The sequence below is a fragment of the Zingiber officinale genome, chromosome 5A (assembly GCF_018446385.1).
Source record: "Zingiber officinale cultivar Zhangliang chromosome 5A, Zo_v1.1, whole genome shotgun sequence".
Taxonomy (NCBI): domain Eukaryota; kingdom Viridiplantae; phylum Streptophyta; class Magnoliopsida; order Zingiberales; family Zingiberaceae; genus Zingiber; species Zingiber officinale.
In genome coordinates, this window is record NC_055994.1 from 32,735,575 (window position 1) to 32,758,603 (window position 23,029).

Below are 23,029 nucleotides of genomic sequence, written 5' to 3' on the forward strand. Positions count from 1 at the left end.
ATGAAACTAGCATAGAACAGGCCGAGGACATTAGAATAAACAAAGCAAAATAATGTTATAATTTTTCATCGAGTTTAGCTCAACGGCTATCACTCAGCGCATGTTCAAACCAAAACCTAGCTTAAGCGATCTGGATCAGGTCATCACAAATTCAACTTACAAAGCCAAATTCTACACTTTTGACAAAAATAATCAGGTCTGTCATGCCACCTTAACAAAGTAGCTACTCTTGTATTTACAACAATACATCCGTGGTTGGTTTTGAGTTGTAAACAAAGCACACTTATAGCAAATAGGAGAGTTTCCGGGTTGCAATAACTTGAATATGCATAAACAATGATTGGTTGCAAATATACCCTGGCAAATCCAATCAAATTAGGCACTACCCAATTGCAAACCTCAGTATGTACAAATAAGCTCACTTTAGTACACTAATTTCCCAAACAGACACTAATTTCTCGAACAGTTGGCTTGTGCAGAAGGTCAACACGAGAATAATCGGACAGAATATGGATACATAACTCATTTGATGAAATGGATACACAAGAAAAAAAAAAAGTCAGAATATAGATACATAACTCATTTGATTATATTCTCACTACTGACTATACCTTTTATAGAGCAAAGTGGAACTGTTCAAACTGTATCAGAAAATCAGTTTGCGCATTGTCTTTGTGCAAGATCCTCATTCATGTACCAACTTGGGTCTGGATCAAGGTTCTAGGCATACATTCATTTTTTTACTGAAAACAAATATATTTGTACAGATTCGAGGTAGGAATTCACTGTTCATTTCCAAGACAGCATAACCCAAGCAACACATTCACATTCCTTCAGGAGCCCATTTTATCCTAGTCATATGTAAATGCAGCTCAAAATGTCTCAAGAATTCAGTACTTGCATCAATAGCACCCAAAGAATCACTAACTGCAAGAAGGCTCAGCAAATCTTTGGATAAGATTCAATTGGCGCCCTGAGAATTCTCCAAACTTTGACCAGAGCTCATATCTTCTGCAGAAAGATCCCTAAAACCAAATGGTCATACAAATTGATGGGGTTCATATAGTTCAACTTCCAGAAGAGTCAACCTGGCTCCAAAGCATCTCTGCATAAACTCTCTCTTCATCGTTCTCCTCATTGGGAAAGATAGGTTCCTCAAACATTTCCTCCTCTCCAAGGAAATCCTTATCTTCCATACCATCTTCTGGTAAAGAATCATGTGGCAGAGACTGAAGAGTAGCTTCAGACAAGGCTTCACGCATGGCCTGTGCTGTTGCAGGCCTATCATCATCTTTGTATATTGGTGCAGGCATCACAAATGGAAGAATAATATCCTTAAGATTAAAGTTATTGACACTCTCTCTTTTGGAATGGTCAGTTGGGGGAACAATCAGGATCATTCCGAGCTCATAGTTACAGATATGCAATTTTGTAGTAGTAGAAGCTTCAGAAACCTTTGATTTGGATGAAGGTAGCAAGGTACGTCCCCAAGCAGCAGGACTGAAGTTGTGTGATCCAACATATATCCAGCCAAATGTGGTCATTCCATTTCCCGACAGGAATTGTCTCTGGGCTAGCTGTAGCAACTCACACTCAGTAACAGACAACAGATACATAGAATTATGCAAAAAACAGAAGCAAATTAATATCTGGTGAAAGTACCTTGACGTGCATTGGGTACCCTACTCTTTCACATGGACGAGGAACAGCATCATGAAATATACCAGCAATTTTTAGCCTTTGCCAAGTTTTCTGGGTAACAGTAGCAATTCAGTGTCAAAAAAATTTAGTCAAGCTGCAAATCACTCCTTATATTACAGCTGATAACTTAACAAATCTACCTAAAATTTTCAGTGGCAATAGCAAAAAGGGTAGCCTGACTAGGCAACAAACCACATGTAGACAACAAGATGTCACATGGTGAATTAAGTACCTTGGAGAAATAATCATTGTGAGAGGTCCACAGTTGGAAACAGAAAAATGTTACTAGTAAGCCAGTAATTACTCGGAAGAAAAATAAAAGGTCCAAAATACAATTGTAACTATTGAAGAACACAATAAAATGGTTAACCTCTGAAAGAGAGAGCAAGCGTCTGGAACTGTGGATGCCACAGTGCCCATTTTTAACTCGTTCAATGGTGGGGAACAAGATCTTAATAGATGGTCGCTTTAGCTCATTAGCTATACTCCAGTGACCCCACTGGAATGATTTAAAAATAGTATCAAAATAACAAATGGAAGACAACATAAGAAAAAAAACAAAACAGTTTGATAAAGAGATAAGAGAATAGTACTTCAGGATCAGACTCCTCAGAATCAGGATAGTAACAGGATTTTTTCCCAGCTGCAGCTGCGAAAGCAGAAAAAAAGGGCAAATCGACTGAAGCTCCAATTGAGGATGCACCTTTACAACATAACAAAATGATAGTAAGATGAGGCATTATCTATTATCTAACTTAAAAATCAGCTAATGAATCTCACCATACACAAAATCAACCTCTAGTGACTCAGGCCACCTATATTGAGACAAGACCTATTAAGAAGAAAATTTTACATAAGCTAGAAGCCATTAATTCTGTAATTTGGAGGAAAAGGAATTTGTTGTCTAAGAACTAAAATCAACTGAAATATCAAGTTGATAAAGTGACAGAAAATTCATCTAGCCTCTATCTTATTAAAAAATAAAATAAAACAAAAAAGTTGATTTATAACAAGCAGTTCCATTTTCTGCAACTTCTCCATTTATTATGGCATGCTGATAATTGTGGATTATTTCCCGTCACTAACAGTTGATCACCAGCATTGGAATAATCATAATAGATTGAGGGTTGTAATTGTCAGCCATATTGTTGTAACCAAAGATTCAAAAAGCATATGGCGGCATATGCAGTATGTGAGGACATGTGCAGTTAGTAATTGTTCAAAGCAAAACTTAAAATCTCGTGTATTGAGAATCACGAGTTAGGCCTTTATATAGAAAAGAAGATATACACCAAAAGACAAAAATACCCCTTTACTTATTCTAACACTCCCCCTCAAGCTTGAGAATATAGATCATACACACCAAGCTTGTTACATATGTAGTCAATCCGGAGACCTCTAAGTGATTTAGTGAATATATCTGCTAGCTGATCATTTAAGTTGACAAAACTAGTAGATATTTCTCCAGATATGACTTTCTCTCTGACAAAGTGACAGTCAACTTCAATATGCTTTGTTCTCTCATGGAAGACTGGATTTGAGGCAATATGCATAGCGGCCTGGTTGTCACATATGAGTGACATTTGTGTAACCTCTCCAAACCTTAGTTCCTGAAGCAACTGTTTTAACCATATAAGTTCTTGACTAGCAATAGCCATAGCTCGATATTCTGTCTCTGCACTGGATCTTGCCACAACATTTTGTTTTTTACTTTTCCAAGAAATAAGGTTACCTCCGACAAATATACAAAATCCAGAAGTGGATCTTCTATCAGAGGGAGATCCTGCCCAATCTGCATCAGAATATCCTACGACTTGAGTATGTCCTTTGTCTTCATATAAAAAACCCTTTCCTGGTGCACCCCTGATATATCGAACAATGCGAGTCACTGCATCCCAATGTTCTTTGCATGGAGAGCTAAGAAACTGACTTACTACACTTACTGCAAATGAGATATCCGGACGAGTGACAGTAAGATAGCTTAGTTTCCCTACCAATCGCCTGTACTGTTCAGGATCTGAAAGAGGCTCCCCCTGATTTGGTAGGAGCTTGACATTAGGATCCATGGGATTATCGACTGTCTTCGAGTTTAACATTCCTGTTTCTTCCAGAATATCCATTGCATACTTCCTTTGGGATATAATGATTCCATCTTTAGAGTGTGCCACTTCTATCCCTAGAAAATATTTGAGTTTGCCAAGATCTTTTGTCTGGAAATGTTTGAAGAGATGTTGTTTTACTTGTGAAATCCCAAGATGATCATTACCTGTGATGACAATATCATCAACATAAACCACTACATAGATGCAACCAGTAGATGAGTGACGATAAAAAACAGAATGATCAGCCTCGCTTCGAGTCATGTCAAACTGTTGAATTACGGTACTAAATCTACTGAACCATGCTCTGGGTGACTGCTTGAGACCATATAAAGATTTCCGCAAGCGACATACAAGACCAGAAGACTCCCCCTGAGCAACAAAACACAGAGGTTGCTCCATGTAGACTTCCTCGAGCAGGTCACCATGTAAGAATGCATTTTTGATGTCCAACTGATGAAGGGGCCAATGACGAATTGCAGCAATAGACAAAAAAAGATGCACAGAAGACATCTTGGCAACAGGAGAAAATGTGTCTCCATAATCCAATCCAAATACCTGAGTGTAGCCTTTAGCGACAAGACGAGCCTTAAGCCGATCAACCGTGCCGTCTACACCAACTTTCACCGTAAACACCCATCGACAACCAACTACTGACTTTCCAGGAGGTAGAGGAACGAGGTCCCAAGTCCTACTGCTCTGTAAGGCACTCATTTCATCAAGCATATCCTGTCTCCATCCTAAATGGGCAAAAGCATCACCTGCAGTCATTGGAAGAGAAACAGACAAGGAAGACAGACAATAATAATAGGATGAGGAAAGACGATGATAGCTTAAAGAAACATAGTGAGGAGAAGGATTACGAGTGGAACGCATACCCTTTCGAAGTGCAATAGGAACATCAGAGTCAGGAGATGGGACCGGAGGAAACGGCGAAGGACTCGGCTCCAAAGATGTGCCCACAACAGTGTCAGTGTTGGTCGGCGGCAAAGCAGAACGAGGACGACGCTGATAAACATGCAAAGGAGGAGACGAGGCCGGAGATGATAGAGGCACCTCCGGAGGATAAAAGATAGTCACTGGTGCAAGTGGAGTGGGAGAAACCTCGGCCTGTGGAGTGGAAGGACCAAAAAAAGAAACCGACTCAAAGAATGTGACATCAGCAGAGATGAAGTACCGACGAAGAGTAGGTGAATAACACTTGTGTTCGCTCGGTGCTTGGCATTGCTTGGCGTTGATTGTTTCTTCAAGAATATGCAGCGGAAAATACAGAAACAAATACAACCACGCTAACACTAGGATTTTACTTGGTATCCACCTCCAAAGGAGGTGACTAATCCAAGGATCCACACCACGCACGCACCCTCCACTATGAAACACTCCTTTTCGGTAACTACCGAGGGCGGAGAAGCCCTACAAGACTCTCGGTACAAAAAGAAGGAAAGGGAAACAAAATACAAGCACAAAGCTTACAATGAATGCAGAAAACCCTAACCCTAGCTTCTCTTGCCTTGATCCTCTTGACTTGGAGAGCTTCCAAGAACCTTCAAGAACCGCGATCACGAACTTTGAGGCCGTGGAGGAGGCGAAGATCCGAGATGAAACGTGAAGAGACGCCGGAAATGAACGCCGCGCCTTTATCGACGCTTAACGGCCGATCCCGATCGATTCGAATGTTCCTAATCGATCGGGAGGCTTTGGATCGATCACGGATCGATCTTCCCAGCTAGCTGCCGATCGATCCACGGATCGATCCAGCGCTATCGCGCATGGCAACCCCCAATCGATCCACCGATCGATTGAACATCTGAATCGATCCACGGATCGATCGAGGTGCTCTGACCGGAAGACCCGGATCGATCCACCGATCGATCCAGCCTCGGATCGATCCACCGATCGATCCAACACTGGTTTTTGCCCAAACCAAGTTCCAAGCCTCTCAAACCAACATCCGGTCAACCTCGACTGCTGGTACATCACGCCCAGCATCGGTCACCCTTCGACCGCTAGACTTCCCACCAAGTGTCCGTCAATCCCTTTGACCCACTTAGACTTTTCTATTCATGCCAAGTATCCGTCACCCTCGACCTACTGACTTCCATCGATTTCCGCGCCAAGTATCCAACAATCCTTCGACCTACTGACTTCCCAACACCGACGTCCGATCATCCTCGATCCATTCGTTCCTCGCCTGGCTTCACTCACCGGACTTTCACCCAGCTTCCTCACTAGGGTTTTCCATCCGCCTAGCTTCACTCACTAGGGCTTTCACCGACTTCACTCACCAGACTTTCACCCAGCTTCACCACTAGGTTTTCCTTCCGCCCGGCTTCACTCACTGTGACTTTCACCCAGCTTCACTCACTAGGGTTTTCACCGGTTTCACTCACCAGACTTTCACCCAGCTTCACTCACTAGGGTTTTCCTTCTACCCGGCTTCACTCACCGGGACTTTCACCTAGCTTCACTCACTAGGTTTTCACCGGTTTCACTCACCAGACTTCCCTGTCAAGCATCCGTCAACCTCGACCTACTTGACTTTATTCAATCAATTTCTTATCACAAACATCTAAACTCAAACTAAGACTCACTGTCACCCAGTCAACCTCGACCGAGGGATGTGCACCAACAATCTCCCTTTTGATGTTCGACAATACCACAATAACACTTACAATACTACATGTAAGTTGGCTAATCCTATAGCCTCAATCTTCACGCCACTAGGTAATGAACATATAAATTAAGCTCTTCATTCTCCCCCTACGAGGGCACACTCCCTCTAGGTAATGAAAGCCTAACTTACACCCATTCATAGGTCCTTTCATTCTCCCCCTATTGGCACACATCAACCCATCTTTGGGCACACATCAACCCATGCCCCAATTTTGGGTACAAATCAACAAATCCATTTGTTGACGACTCTCCCCCTGAAGAGTTACTCATCATTGTTCACAACATCACTCGTTGTGATCAACACGATAATGAAGGTCCCATACCCTTCATTTATCCTTAACTTCTCCCTCAATGTAGACAAATACCCAACCTTGAGCATTATCTAACCACTTGAGTTCCCACTTGAAATAATGAGGATATCCACTCCCCATTTCAAGTTCAAAAGCTCATACATGAGCATTTTCTTTAAAGAAGGTTAACCACCTTCCAAGGTTCATGAAAAGTAATTTTTCATGTCTTTAAAGAGTCCCTCCCCCTAAAGACATGGTGGTGACTTCTGTCATTGCACCAACAATGACTTGGAATCCCTAAACCTTTAGGAAACCCAAATTTAGAAGTTTTGAGGTTCAAATACTCAAAATTTGAAACAAACCTCAACCTTAACTTCAATAAAGCCTTCCTTAACCAATCCATCCTTGTTTCACACGAAAACACCCTTTAGATGTATACAAATGTATTTTAGGAGTTTGGAATGGTTACCTAGACTCAAAGAGGTTCAAAGATGCTGAAATCACTTCCCAGCCAAAATCAGCAACTTGGATCGATTGGAGTTGGGTTCAATCGATTGAACCTTTTCAATCGATCCACCGATCGATTCAGACACCGGATCGATCGGTCGATCGATCCAATCAGCTTCGCGGGAGACTTGCTTTCCGAATCGATCCACGGATCGATTCGGCACTCCAATCGATCCATGGATCGATCGAGCTCGATAGTTGCTGAAATTCCATTTCACTCAACTTAAACCCCTAGAAAATTCTACAAAATCCAAAAATCATGAAATTTCGAGGACATTATTTAGGCATACTTAATCATGGAAAAATAGCTTTCATTAAAATACATCATATTTTCAAAGATTGACACAAACTTGAAAACTTGCAAAAACTTTAGTGTTTTTCTTCAAGTTTGTGTCTAACTATTCAATGGTGATTACTATCAAAAGATAGCCTTCACCAAGGTTTTCCAAAAACATTTTAAAACATTTTCAAAACCAATATCCCATCATGTTCCTTGGGCATAATGCACATGACTTGTACATTAGCTTTCCCAATGATGGGAAAACACATAACTATGTGTTTTGATGAACCTAAAAACTCAAAAGAATGCACTAAATCAACATCTTGAGCTTTGTTCATCATCCTAACATCTCACTTGTATCTAATGTGCACTAATCACATACAAGTCACCTTATAGTCTTTGTGAGATGTAGATTTTGGTTTTTGCCCTAATCTAGGGATCATGCATATCTATCTAGGCATTTTAGAAATATTAGACATCCACCTAGGATGTCACTTGTCAATAATTGTTGTTAAATGCCATTTGTCCTTAATTACAAGGAATTAAACTTAATGCATGATAATGTTATGACATACATCAAAATAAAATAATTTTCAAAAGAAAAATATTCTATAACTACATGATGTATGAATGTCATGACATGGTATTTTTGGATTTTTCATAATAAAACATGAATGCAAAACTAGACATGATGTCATGGCATATGATGGGCAAACAATCATGGCAAGATTTAACATAAATAAAATATACCTAGATTAACTATCTAAGTATCCTTAAAGTCTTAGCTAAACTTACAACTTAAACCTAGATTTCCCTAAAGTGCTTCAAGAGAATGTCAAAGCCTAAATTGGCATTTCTAATTTCCTTGATTTGTTTATGCCACTTAATAATTAAACATATCCTCAAATGTTGGCATATTTCATTTTTCCACAAGAGTAGCACTAAGAAAATACCAAAATCCCAACTTGGTATTTCTTACATTTTTCTAATTTGTGCCTTTTTAAGATAAAATCAATTTTTCCACCAATAGACACATGTTACTCTTTCAAGAAATAATCAATAGGTCCATTTCATTTTCAAAGGTTAACTAAAACCTTGAAAATGCTCCTTGAGTGTCAATTTCCTCAAAGTTAGGTTAACTACCCTTCTAATCGGAGTTGACACTCTCTAACCCATCTATGGGGTAGAGAAGATGCTCCTAGGAACCCAACACCTATTGGTGCTCCTGATGCTCTAGGTACTCACTAGGATAACTTCCCAGATACCTTCCTAGTGACCTTGTTGGGCTTCTGTAAGCCTCGGGTCACGCTTTCTAGGTCAACTCTAGGATAGCTTCCTCAGAGCCTTCTGTGACTTTCTTAGACTTCTGAAGTCTTAGTCACATTTATTGCAAAAATACTCTTAGGGATGACTTCCCTAGTATTCTTGGCTTGACCACTAGACCTAGGGTTTGTTCCATAACTATATGGAACTCTATAGTAAGAGGGCACATCCTTCTTAGCCTTTGGTTTGTATCCCAAACCTCTATGGCCATTAGATGACCTTTGTGCTCCTAGACCTAGGCTATGCTCATTTTGCCTTTTAGGATATTTTCCATCCTTTTAGGGTCCTTTCCATTTTATCAAGCCTCGACCTCAAGACTTGATTTTCATCACTAAGTCCTTAGTTTTAAATTTTTCATTTGATTCACGAGCATATTTGTTTTTGGGCTTGTATCTAAAATCTTTAGAGTTATTGCCCAAGTGTCTATCTACCTTCCTAACCTTAGGTTGGGTAGTTTTGGCAAGAGCCACATGTTTTTCTTTAAAGCCCTCATGCTTTCTATTCTTATGGTAAATTGCATTAAAATGATAAAAGTTAGAACTATCATGCTTTTCACCATAATGTAAGGGGCAGCTCAATAAATGTTACCTTCTTCTTTACCTTGGAGGCTCCCCCTTTAATTGAGTCTTGACCATCTTCTTCCCCTGGGGCATTGACTCGTAATGCCCCTTTGATTGCAAGAGAAGCACACAATGTGCCCTTGCTCTTCTTTGTCCGGATGGTCTCCTTGAGCTTCCTTTCCTTGTGCCATTCGCCCTTTTCGGCCAATTGGGGCACTTGCCTCATAGTGCCCATGTTCCCACATTCAAAGCATATAATATGATTTTATTATTAATGAAATGTTTATACCTTCGTAGGGGTGGCATCTTCCTTTGGATCCGGAGGTGAAGCTTCCTCTTGATCCGATCTTGATTCTCCTCCATTTGATTTTTCTTGACTCGTGGAGGTAGAAGCTTCTTCAATCTCTTCATCTCTTGACCGGATGTAGAAACTTCTCCTTCTTCTCGATCCGGCGTCACCAAGGATGCTCTCCCTCGATCCCAGAGGTGGAGGCTTCATCATCTTGAATATGAAACAAGGAGTATGCTCCTCCTTGTTCCCTTCGCATTCCTTGAGGATGAAGCTCGATTTCTTCTTCTTCTGAGGTTGAGCATCTCAACCTCGAGTCCTCCTCGATCTTGCTCCAAAGAGTCACCCTCCCTGGATTCTTCTTGCTGCAGGGGATCTCTTCATGAAGCTTCGCCAATTTGCTCCATAGTTCCTTTGCGTCTTCAAATTCTCCAATTTTGCGAAGGATGGTTTGGCAATAAATTGACCAAAAGCTTGGTCACTTTGTCATTGGCCTCGCACCTTTGGACTTGCTCTTGGCTCCACTTGCTCCTCTTGAGAACTTTGCCCTTTGTCTTGGAGTCTTGAAGCCTTCCATAAGAGCAAACCATTGCTCTATCTCCATCATAAGAAAATTTTCGATTCTTGATTTCCAAGAATCAAACTTGTAAGTGTATGGTGGAGTCACCTTGTGTCAAATCCAAGTCCATCTTGAATTGCATCTGAAGTTGAGCTTGATAAAATCTTGAACTCAAGAATTTGCTCCAACTTCTTCACCCTCTAGCTTTTCTTGTTATGCTTGACCCTTCCCGATGATTCCGTGAAAAGCGGCCTCGCCTCGATACCACTGTTAGACCAAAAGTAGCTGAGGGGGTGAATAGCTCGTCGCGTTAGCTCGGTGCTTGGCGTTGCTCGTTGATTGTTTCTTCAAGAATACGCAGTGGAAAATACGTAAACAAATACAACCACGCTAACACTAGGATTTTACTTGGTATCCACCTCCAAAGGAGGTGACTAATCCAAGGATCCACACCACGCACGCACCCTCCACTATGAAACACACTCCTCTATAACTACCGAGGCGGAGAAGCCCTACAAGACTCTCAAGAAGAAGGAAAGGGAAACAAAATACAAGCACAAAGCTTACAATGAATGCAGAAACCCTAACCCTAGCTTCTTCTTGCCTTTCCACCTCTTGACTCGGAGAGCTTCCAAGAACCTTCAAGAATGGCGATCACGAACTTGAGAGGCCGAGGAGTCGCAAGATCCGAGATGAAACGGTGAAGAGACGCCAAGGAAATGAACGCTGCGGCCTTTATCGACGCTTAACGGCGATCCCGATCGATTCGAATGTTCCCAATCGATCGGGAGGCTTTCGGATCGATCCACGGATCGATCCAGCGCCTATGCTCGAAACGCCCGGATCGATCCACGGATCGATCCACGGATCGATCCAGACTCGCCCCAATCGATCCACCGATCGATTGAATATCCGGATCGATCCACGGATCGATCCGCAGTCCTCGGATCTCTAGGAAGCCCGGATCGATCCACCGATCGATCCAGCCCTCGATCGATCCGATCGATCCAACACTTGGTTTTGCCCAAAACCAAGTTCCAGCCTCTCAAACCAACATCCGGTCAACCTCGACCTGTTGGTACATCACGCCTAGCATCCGGTCACCCTTGACCTGCTAGGACTTCCCACCAAGTGTCCGGTCAATCCTTTGACCCACTTAGACTTTTCTATTCATGCCAAGTATCCGTCACCCTCGACCTACTGGACTTCCATCGATTTCCTCGTGCAAGTATCCATCAATCCTTCGACCTACTGGACTTCCCAACACCGGATGTCCGATCATCCTCGATCCATTTGGTCATCCCTTGCTTCACTCACCGGGACTTTCACCCAGCTTCACTCACTAGGGTTTTCCATCCGCCAGCTTCACTCACTAGGCTTTCACCGCTTCACTCACCGTGACTTTCACCCAGCTTCACCATTGTGGTTTTCCTTACCGGCTTCACTCACCAGGACTTTCACCTAGCTTCACTCACTAGGGTTTTCACCTGGTTTCACTCACCAGGACTTTCACCTAACTTCACTCACTAGGGTTTTCCTTCTGCCTGGCTTCACTCACCAGGACTTTCACCTAGCTTCACTCACTAGGGTTTTCCTTCTGCCTGGCTTCACTCACCAGGACTTTCACCTAGCTTCACTCACTAGGGTTTTCACCTGGTTTCACTCACCAGGACTTCCCTGTCAAGTATCCGGTCAACCTTGACCTACTTGACTCTTCTTCAATCAATTTCTTATTGTCAAACATCTAAACTCAAACCAAGACTCAGCTTGGTCACTCAGGTCAACCTTGACCTGAGGGATGTTGCACCAACAACTTGTACCCTTTCTGAGACCGTGGGTACCCAAGGAAGACACACTTATGAGACCGGGGAGAGAGTTTATCAATACCGGGATCAAGAGCATGAGCAAAACAAATAGAACCAAAGACCCGAGGTGGTAGAGAATGAAGGGACTGATGTGGATAAAGTACCTGATGAGGTATCTTACCCTGGAGAGTGGAAGAAGGCATGCGATTAATGAGATAACACGCAGTAAGTACGGCATCACCCCAAAACTGATGAGGGACATGAGAATGGAGAAGAAGAGTCCGAGTGGTTTCAAGGAGATGACGATTCTTGCGTTGTGCAACCCCATTCTGTTGAGGGGTATGAGGGCAAGACGTGCGATGCAACACACCATGAGATGTTAAGAATGTACGAAACTGAGTAGACAAATACTCGCGTGTATTATCACTTTGTAAAGTTCGAAGGGAAGTACCAAATTGAGTTTTTATTTCAAGGAAAAAGGATTCAAAAATAGAAAACAATTCTGAACGATCCTTCATCAAATATAACCATGTACAACGGGAAAAATCGTCTATAAAAGTAACAAAATATCTTGACCCCATTGTAAAAGAAACACGACTCGGACCCCAAACATCAGAATGAACCAAAGCAAAAGGAGACATAGCCCAACTCTCAATACGAGGAGAAAAAGAACAATAAACATGCTTACCTAATTGACACGACTCACAAGATAAGGATCAATGATCGCGGCTAGAGAGGGGGGTGTGAATAGCCGACCCCAAATCTTCCGTTTCTTTCTACGATTAGGGTTAGCGCAGCGGAAATAAAATGAATAGAAACGAAAGCGGAGAATAGCAAACCTCAAACTCGTCGATGTAACGAGGTTCGGAGATGAAACTCCTACTCCTCGGCGTGTCCGTAAGGTGGACGAATCCAATCAATCCGTCGGTGGATGAGACCCCGGAGAACCGGCTAATGTAACACTCCTTCTGGGTGGAGAAACCTCGCCACAATGTTTTGCAAAAACAATACAGGAGTAGAAAGCAGCAAGAAGCAAAATACAATACAAATGTATGAAACACCTTTGCTTACTTGCCTTCTCTTCGACCGGATGAAGCAGCAGCTTCTCGGATCCAACCACAACAGCAACAGCAACTGATCAGTTGGTCCCAGCCGAGTGGAAGCTCACAAAAAGCTTCAGGAACGAAGAGCTCAGCAAAGCTCGTAGAAGAACTTGCAGCAGCAAGAAGAAACAGAGAGGAAGAAGAAGCGTTTGAGAGAGTCGCCCTCGATCTCCTTTTATACCTGCATCCACCTGCGAAGAAGCCGTAAGATGTAAGAAGATGTAAGACCGCATGCGAGCCAAGATAGTTACCGATCAGCTCCAACCCGATCGGTCACACCGCCCCTCGATCGGTCTTGGGACCGATCAAAGAGCCGGACCGATCAAAGGTATGTCCCGATCGGTCTCGAAGACCCCGATCGTCTCGGGACCGATCGATGCTTTTCTCCCGAACTTCGCCTTCTCGATCGTTGTTTACGATCGGTCCGCAGACCGATCGATAACACTCGAGGCTATCGCTGATTACCGATCGGTCACCGCATCGATCCGGATACCATCGATCACCGATCGATCCACCGATCGATCCGATGGGTTTTTGCCCAAACCAAGTCCCAAGCCTTCCAAACCAACATCCGGTCAACCTCGACTCTTGACTAGCATCCGGTCATCCTCGACCCGCTAAGACTCCCCACCAAGTGTCCGGTCAACCTTTGACCCACTTGACTTTTCTCTTCGTGCAAGTATCCGGTCACTCCCTCGACCTACTTGACCTTCTCAACACCGGATATCCGATCACCCTCGATCCATCTGGATTTTCCTCGCCCGGCTTCACTCACCGTGACTTTCACCCAGCTTCACTCACTAGGATTTTCACCGCTTCACTCACTGCACTCCAATCCGCCGGCCCACTCACCAGACTTTCCAACCGCCTCGCTTCACCTACCAGACTTTCCCACCGTCCCGCTTCACTCACCGTGACTTTCCCACCGCCTCGACTTCACTCACCAGGTCTTCCCAACCGCCTAGCTTCACTCACCGGACTTTCTCCAACCGCCCGCTTCACTCACCGGGACTTTCACTTTCACCCAGCTTCACTCACTAGGATTTTCACCGCTTCACTCACCAGATTTTCACCCGGCTTCACTCACCGTGACTTTCCGAACCGCCCGGCTTCACTCACTGTGACTTTCACTTTACTATCCGATTAGACTTCCCAACAAGTATCCGGCCAACCTCGACCTACTCGATTCTTCTTCATCCAACCCGATCGCACCGATCAAGATCTCTCCGCACGGACAACCGCACCGCATCGTCCATGTTCACATGCTTCTACAAACATCGAAACCACACCAAGGTTTACGCTTGGTCAACTAGGTCAACCTTGACCTACTGGAAATTGCACCAACAATCTCCCCCTTTTTGATGTTTGACAATACCTTTAAGTTAGGCTAATCCAATAGCCTCAACTTTCTTCATGCCACTAGGTAATGAAACATAAGTTACAACCTTACATTCTCCTTCTAAGAAGGCAACCTCCTTCTTAGATAATGAAGGCCTAACTTAAACTCTTCATTCTCCCCCTATTGGCACACATCAACAAACTCTCCCCCTGAAGAGTAAGTTATCGTTGTTCACAACTTCACTCGTTGTGATCAACAAACTCTCCCACTAACTCCAATGTTCTTCCTTGAACATTCTCTAGACATTCTCCATTCTCCCCCTTTTTGACACACATCAAAAAGAGTGAATCAAGGTCAAGAGTTTCTTCCTAATGAAAGTCCCATACCTTTCATTGAAACCCTTAATTTCCCCTCGATACTAATGCCAATAGTCAATTTAGTGATAATCCCATATCACTCATGACAACTCCCCCTAAAGGTCAACTCCCCCTTGACCATTGCATCAACAATGTCTTGGAGAGTTTCAAACCTTTAGAAACTCTAAAACACCATTCCCGAGCTGAAATTTCAGACAACCATCGAATTTCAGCAAGACGCCTGATCGGCCACCGGACCGATCAGGCTCCCTCTGGATCGGTCCAGTGACCGATCCACACAGACCTGGACCGATCAGGGAACCTCCTGATCGGTCCACGACCTCTGATTTCTGATTTCTGAATTTTTCTTCTCCCGAAATTCAGAAACCTCTAGAAAATCACAGAAAATTTCAAAAATTGTAAAATTTTGAGGATACATTCCTCATAACATATACTATCATGGAAAAATAGTTTTCTATGAAAATAACTTCCATTTTCAAATCTTGATACAAAGTTCAAAAGTCTTTGAAATAGCTCAAAGTTAATCACTCTTTGTATCACTTTGCTCAATGATGAATGCTATCACTAGAAAAGCTTCATCAAGGTTTTTCAAATCAATTTTAAAATGATTTTAAACCCTTTAATTTGGGACCACAATCTTAGGGCTAAATGTACATGACTTGTACACAAGCTTTCCCTATGATCCCCAATTAGAATTAGGCTTATCTAGGTACAAGAACTATGCACCTTGATCCTAACTCACAATCCTAATATCTCACACACATCTAAGGTGTATCAAATACATTCAAGTCAATTTTGATGTGAGATATGGGTTTAGGTCATCTTAAGCTAAGTTCTCATGCATTTTCTAAACAACAATTTGATTTCCATATCAAATTATGTTTTTGTCCTTAAATCAAATTAATTGATTATAAATGCAAAAGATGATGACATGGCATAAAATAGTATCATAAATGAAAACATGTGCCAATGTCATGATGTCATGGCATAAAGTGTGAAACTTAACTAGAGAATGACATATAAATAACTTAAGCATTATCATGACATTTCAAATGATGATAAATTAAGTATGATGTCATGACATGGCATATGGCAAGCAATATATGGCAAATAACACGTAAAGGTATAGAAAATACCTAACTCTAGCCTTAGTTGCCATTTTTGATCATTTTGCCATAAAATCCATATTCCTAAGTGTATTAGACCTAAAATCATATACTAAGGATTTTTAGATCACTATGTGCCAATTAGATTGACCCTAGAAAACTCTTCAATTGTGATTGGCATATCCTAAACACCTTAGGAATAATTTTCCATTTCATTTCCAAGGCTTGATTACACCTTGAAAATTCCTAAAGTGCCACCTTTTGCCATGATTAGGTTAACTACCTATTCAAGTAAGGTTGGCACACCCTAACTCATCTAGCGTGATGAAATCACGTTCCTAGGAACCCAATACCTATTTGAGCTCATCGGGTTCACTAAATATTCACTAGGGATGACTTCCCTAGCAACCCTTCTAATGACCCTCCTAGGCTTTGAAGCCTTGGTCATTTGGGACTCATCAAGATCAACTCTAGAGGTGACTCCCCTTGTGACCTTGGTGATGGTCTTCCTAGTCCTAGGTTTTGTTTCATAATCGAATGGAACATCATGGTAAGTGGGCTTGACCACTTAGAACTTAGGTTTGTGACCTTTCTTGTCCTTGGACTTGGGTTTTTGACCCCTAGACTCTAGAGTCAAATCCTCAAGAGCCTTTTCTAGAGAGTCAAGTCTTGACCTCAAGACTTGATTTTCTTTCTCTAATACCTCAAGCTTTAATTTATCATTTTTCTTTGAGGTATTCCTAGGCATATGTCTAGATGATTTTGGATTTCTACCTAGATTTTCCTTAGCCTTAGATGGGTTAATTCTAGGGTTGGCTTTCCTAGTGTTATCCTTATCTAGGCTCACATGTTTGGCACCTAAGCATGTGTATCGATTTCTAATGTTATCATGTTTACCATTATTAACAATAGCAATAAGGCTACTAGCATGTGTCTTATTATTATTGCAATAATGTGCCTTAGAGATTACCTTAGGGTTTGCCTTAGCTCCCCCTATCGATGTGCTCGTCTTCTTGTCCTTGTGAGGTTGCCTCCCCTTCGGACATTGGCTCCGATAATGTCCCCTTCGCTTGCATTGAAAGCACACCACGTGCTCCTTGCTCTTGCGTGTCGGGACTCCGGCTTCCTTGACCTTTGGCGCCGGTGGAGTCTTCCTAATCCTCTTTGGACACTTACTCTTGTAATGCCCAAATTCCCTACACTCAAAGCACATTATGTGTAATTTATTTGAAATTAAATGGCTTGAGTTACCTAGGGTTGAGGATGGATGTGAGCTCTCTTCTTCATCCCTTCTGGAGATAGAAGCTTCTTCCCCTTGCTCCATTCTTGAAGAGGAACTCTCCTCCTCTTCTTCCTTAGATGTTGAGTAGCCCTCAACCTCTAAATCCATGCCTCCATGATGTGAACTCCTTGGCTCACTTGACTCCTCTTCATGGCTTGAAGTGGAGTTCCCCTCATGGAACTTAGCCAAGTTGTTCCACAACTCCTTGGCATTGTTGTATCCACCTATCCTATACAAAACATCATTAGGTAAAGAAAATTCAAAAATTTTCAATACCTCATCGTTGACTAGGGATTGGTGGACTTGTTCCTTGGTCCACTCCTTCTTCTCTAAGGTTTCTCCTTTCTTGTCCATCGGAGGCTTGAAACCTAATTGAACACAACTCCAATTTTCAAGGTTAGTCATAAGAAAGTACTTCATTCTTACCTTCCAAAACGCGAAGTCGTCGCGATCGTAGAAAGGTGGAATTGTGACGTCTTCCCCAAATAACTCCATTCTCTAGCTCGTGCTCCCCCGGGTGTTGATCCAACGAAGAGCGACCTCGCTCTGATACCACTTGTTAGGATCGATGATCGCGGCTAGAGAGGGGGGTGTGAATAGCCGACCCCAAATCTTCCGTTTCTTTCTACGATTAGGGTTAGCGCAGCGGAAATAAAATGAATAGAAACGAAAATGAAGAATAGCAAACCTCAAACTCGTCGATGTAACGAGGTTCGGAGATGAAACTCCTACTCCTCGGCGTGTCCGTAAGGTGGACGAATCCAATCAATCCGTCGGTGGATGAGACCCCGGAGAACCGGCTAATGTAACACTCCTTCTGGGTGGAGAAACCTCGCCACAATGTTTTGTAAAAACAATACAGGAGTAGAAAGCAGCAAGAAGCAAAATACAATACAAATGTATGAAACACCTTTGCTTACTTGCCTTCTCTTCGACCGGATGAAGCAGCAGCTTCTCGGATCCAACCACAACAAAGAATAAAGAATAAAGAATCGATCACTGTCCCAGTGGAAGCTCACAAAAGCTTCAGAACTAAGAGCTCAAAGAAAGTCGCAGAAGAACTTGCAGCAGCAAGCTGCTCAATCTCGCAAGATTGGCCATGCTGATCGAATGACTCTATGAGCCTCATCCTCAAGACGGACAGGACTCACTTGAAGCTCTGCTCCCCCTCTCTCGATCAGCCCAACCCGATCGGCAGGTTCTGGGATCAGCATGGGCTTGTTAGACCACCCATGAATTCTCCCCTGGGGGTTGTTGCTACGACCCTTCGGTTCTATATCTCGATCGACTCATGAGAGCACATCGTTTAGTTATCGACCCAACCACTCAATGACCGTTAGCCCATTCCCATCAATATAATACGATGACATCGATCGATCCGTAGCTTGGCTTTTGCCCAAACCAAGTCCTAAGCCTTCCAAACCAACATCCGTCAACTTGAACTGTTGGTACATCATGCTTAGCATCCGCCACTCGACCGCTAAGACTCCCACCAAGTGTCCGGTCAACCTTCGACCCACTTGGACTTTTTCTTCGTGTCAAGCATCCGGCCACCCTCGACCTACTTGACCTTCTCAACACCAGATATCCGATCACCCTTGATCCATCTGGATTTTCCCTTGCCCGGCTTCACTCACCAGGACTTTCACCTAGCTTCACTCACTAGGATTTTCACCTGGCTTCACTCACCAGAATTTCCAATCTGCCCGGCTTCACTCACCAGGACTTTCCAACTGCCTGGCTTCACCTACCAGGACTTTCCCACTGTCTGGCTTCACTCACCAGGACTTTCCCACTGCCTGGCTTCACTCACCAGGTCTTCCCAACTGCCTAGCTTCACTCACCAGGACTTTCTCCAACTGCCTGATTTCACTCACCAGGACTTTCACTTTCACCTAGCTTCACTCACTAGGATTTTCACCTGGCTTCACTCACCAGGATTTCCTGACTGCCTGGCTTCACTCACCAGGACTTTCCGAACTGCCTGACTTCACTCACCAGGACTTTACGAACTGCCTAACATCCCAGTTAAGACTTCCCAGTCAAGTATCCGGTCAACCTTGACCTACTTGATTCTTCTTCATCCAACCTGATCAGACCCTGATCAGTATCTCTTCGCATGGACAGCTGCACCTGCATTGTCCATGTCTACATGTCTTTCTGTATTGTCAAACATCGAAATCATGACCAAGGTTTACGCTTGGTCAACTAGGTCAACCTTGACCTACTGGAAATTGCACCAACAATAAGGACTCTAAGTGAGAAAGACTAGGATGTAATTGTTTTAACTTATTAAGACCTGGATGTCCCAACTGAGCATGAATAAGAAGTGGAGATGCCGCCGCCGAACCAACAAAAGAGGGTTGTTGAAGCCGATACAGGCCACGAGATTCACATCCGAAGCCAATCATCCTCCCCGTACTCCGGTCCTGTAAGGAAACAGACGTGTTAGTAAAAGAAATGACACAATCAAGAGATCGAGTAAGTTGACTTATTGACAACAAATTAAAGGGAGCTCCGGGAACATAAAGAACATTATGAATTGAAAGAGATGAAGAAGGATGAACAATACCAATACCCTGGGATTGAGTTTGGGAACCATTGGCCATGGTGACCATTGACAAATTACCAGAAGTAGTAAGAGAAGAAAATAGGGAATCATTACCAGTGATATGATCAGTGACCCCTGAATCAAGAACCCAAGAATCTGAAGAACGAGATATGCCGGCAAAGGAATTACCAGCGTGTGCAACAGTAGCAGTGGAATCAGAAGTCTGACGATCCTCAAACCATTTTAGAAAGTCATTATAGGAAGGTAGTGGGGTCGACTCCGGTGTTAAATGTGAAGCAGAAGCTGAGGGAGCAACAGAACTCTGAACAATCTGAGCAGCGCGAGGAGGTCGACCATGTAGACTCCAACACTTATCAATTGTGTGTCCCGGTCGGTGGCAATGATCACACCAAGGACGCCCTTTGCCACCCTTGCGAGGTGGAGGTTTGTTGTTGTGTCGAGAGACCAAAGTCGACGAGTCGACGGAGAATGAAGAAGGCATCGTCAAGACTTTGGCCGAGACACGGAGAAGAGTCGCCCAGGTGTTGTCCATGGTAGCTTCTATGAGGCTGCCCTGGATCTGGTCACGGACATGAGAATAATCTGTGGGCAGACCATATAAAGCCAGAAACATAATAAATTTCTTCCGATTTTCAAGCTCTTCAACAGGATTGGCCGCAGGTGGGAGCAGTTCATTAAAGTCACAAAGAAGGCTAGAGACTGAACCCAGATAAGTTGACATTGAATCCTTAATCTGATGGGTGCTGAGGATGGTCATGAGATCTTCACAAACTTGATAGAGGCGCCGAGAGGTGTTTGTAAAGAGTTGTTGAGCCTGTGTCCAAACAGTTTTGCAAGTTTTGTGAGTACGGAAGACATTTCTAAGAGATGGATGGATGGTGGCTCGGATAATACAACACAACTGAGCATCAACTTTCTTCCAAAGAGGAAGATCGGCGACTTGAATATTTTCTTCAGTTTGAGTGAGATGTGTCTCATAACCCTGTCCAACAAGCCAAAGTTCAATGTGAGATGCCCAGGAAATATAATTTTTACCGTCCAACTGCTCGGAGGAAAGAGGTGCAGTATTATGGTTGGTAAAGATTGAGGTATCTAGTTTTGGTGCACTGGACGTAGCCATGAATAGAGCTTGTGGACTGCTGGTGACAGGGCAGAAGAAAAAAAACCAGAGGTTGCTGATTCAGTCTCTCGTTGAAGAAGATTTTTTTATTGAGGACCAGGTATCATCAGCAGCTACATCAAGAAGAGCTTCTACAGGTTCTGCAAGGGCTTTATTAAGTTGGCCCTGTGATCATATATGTTCAAAGCAAGATGAACATATAGCAGAAGAAAAACAGCGGCTGCTTAGAGAAAGGAAACTTGGCGTCGCAAGAGGGAACTGCTGATATGTGGAATAACAACCCTACTCTCCTGTCGCGGCGTTGCCCAAAAGGAGGTTGTGTGAGGCTCTTGGTTGTAAGAGGGTGCGCTTCGATCATCCGGAGGTACCAACTCAAGAACCCATTCCGGATGGGGACAAATGAAGAAATCGCACCGGCGGCGCCGGCGGCAATCGAAGCGGCGGAGGAAGCAAAGGCGAAAACGGCAACAGAAGCGGAAGCGATGGGAGAGCTGAAGATCGAAGAAGAGGGCGCGGGCGGCGACAATCGCGAGCATGACGACTTAATGCAGGAGAGGTTGAGCTTGAAGGAGAGGAGGTGCGATCTCGCAGATCTCCTCGTGCGCGGCCTTGGCAGATCGTAGAGGCAACCGGAGGGCGGAGCGAGAAAGGCGGCGCGACGTGCTCCACAGGCGAGAGAGGAGAACGCGACCTCTGCTATGGCTCGGCGGCTACGAGATGGCGAGGAGAGGAGAGATTTCCGAACCAGTGAGAAGAAAGCAGAGCCAGCACGCCAGGAGATTGCAGCAGGAGATCGCGATGAGAGGGATGGCGTCACGGCGGTCCTGTGGAGATAGACGTCGCACGACAAAAACCTAAAATTAAAAACTAGGGAAAGAAATTAGAGTTTTGGCTCTGATACCATGTTCAAAGCAAAACCTAAAATCTCGTGTATTGAGAACCACGAATTAGGCCTTTATATAGAAAAGAAGATATACACCAAAAGACAAAAATACCCCTTTACTTATTCTAACAATAATAAAATATTTATAGCAATAAAATAATTTAATATATACAAATAAAGTATATTGTTCAACACCATCCAATTCATACATCTACATAGAAAATTATATGTCAATCATAAAATACAAAATACATAAAATATAAAATCAATATTAATAAAAAATGTAGAAAAGAAGATATACACAAACAGCATGCATATAATTAATACTTAGTGTTTAGCATTTGCAAAGCAAATTTCTAAGTTCTTTCAGCTAACAAGCTATCAAATAAGACAGTTTCGGGGTTTAAGTCAATTTGGTGCAATTTAAATTGCTCCAAATGAACCAAATATGAGTTTTTCAACTGCATATATGGCCTCACCATATTTGATCATTTTGTGGTCCCCTTAAATCTACCAATGTGGTTGCATATATCAGCCGCTTTTTAAACCATGAATAGGATATCTCAATATGTTGGCAAACAATGTTATGTATCACTTATGACAACCTTATAACTATCTTGACATATTATTGTGATTGTATGTCTGATTTTTATCACTTTATACTGCAAGGATTTATTTATGCATGCATGACTAAATGTCAATGTACCAAATTGTATCTAAAGGATATTCAAGTTGGACGGATGAGAAATACTCAGAAGAGTTTCATATCTAATATTCAATGACAAAGAAGAGTTTCATATCTAATATTCAATGACAAAGACAATTTTTTTCTTTAACAGAAAGAGCTTCAAATACCATATCTAATATTCAGTGACAAAGAGAACTCTGTTAACAGGAAGTGGCTGAAATACAAGGAGACTGATGAAGATATAATCCATGAGATATAAGTTGAATGGTTAAGATAGAGAACTTAGAAATTTTGTGGCTAGTGTATGCTGCTTAGGTTAATATTTTCAATAAGATAGTTATATAATCAACCATGCATCAAAGGATAAGGTGTGGACAATCTAGAAGGGCATGTAGAAAAAAATTGGTATTATAAAATTTAGTATAGGATGGTTATAGGATTAAAGATATGATAGAATGGCCTTACATAGAACT

At 42.8% G+C, this 23,029-nt stretch overlaps 1 protein-coding gene across 4 annotated transcripts in view; it reads right to left on the reverse strand.

Annotated features, from left to right (window-relative positions):
• Window positions 1–259: 259 nt before the first annotated feature.
• LOC121980412 overlaps window positions 260–23,029 on the reverse strand; it is a 30,186-nt gene continuing 7,416 nt past the window's right edge. For 2 of the 4 annotated variants that reach the window (XM_042532438.1, XM_042532436.1), the window contains exons 8-12: window positions 2,482–2,533; window positions 2,295–2,404; window positions 2,072–2,200; window positions 1,663–1,752; window positions 260–1,577 (exon numbers count right to left, since the gene is read on the reverse strand). In XM_042532438.1, coding sequence (XP_042388372.1) covers window positions 1,068–1,577; window positions 1,663–1,752; window positions 2,072–2,200; window positions 2,295–2,404; window positions 2,482–2,533 — 891 coding nt within the window. In that variant the 3' untranslated portion in view covers window positions 260–1,067. Of the gene's footprint in view, window positions 1,578–1,662; window positions 1,753–1,841; window positions 1,934–2,071; window positions 2,201–2,294; window positions 2,405–2,481; window positions 2,534–23,029 lie in introns of all 4 variants that reach the window. The other 2 variants (XR_006111528.1, XM_042532437.1) reach the window with 2 other exon arrangements.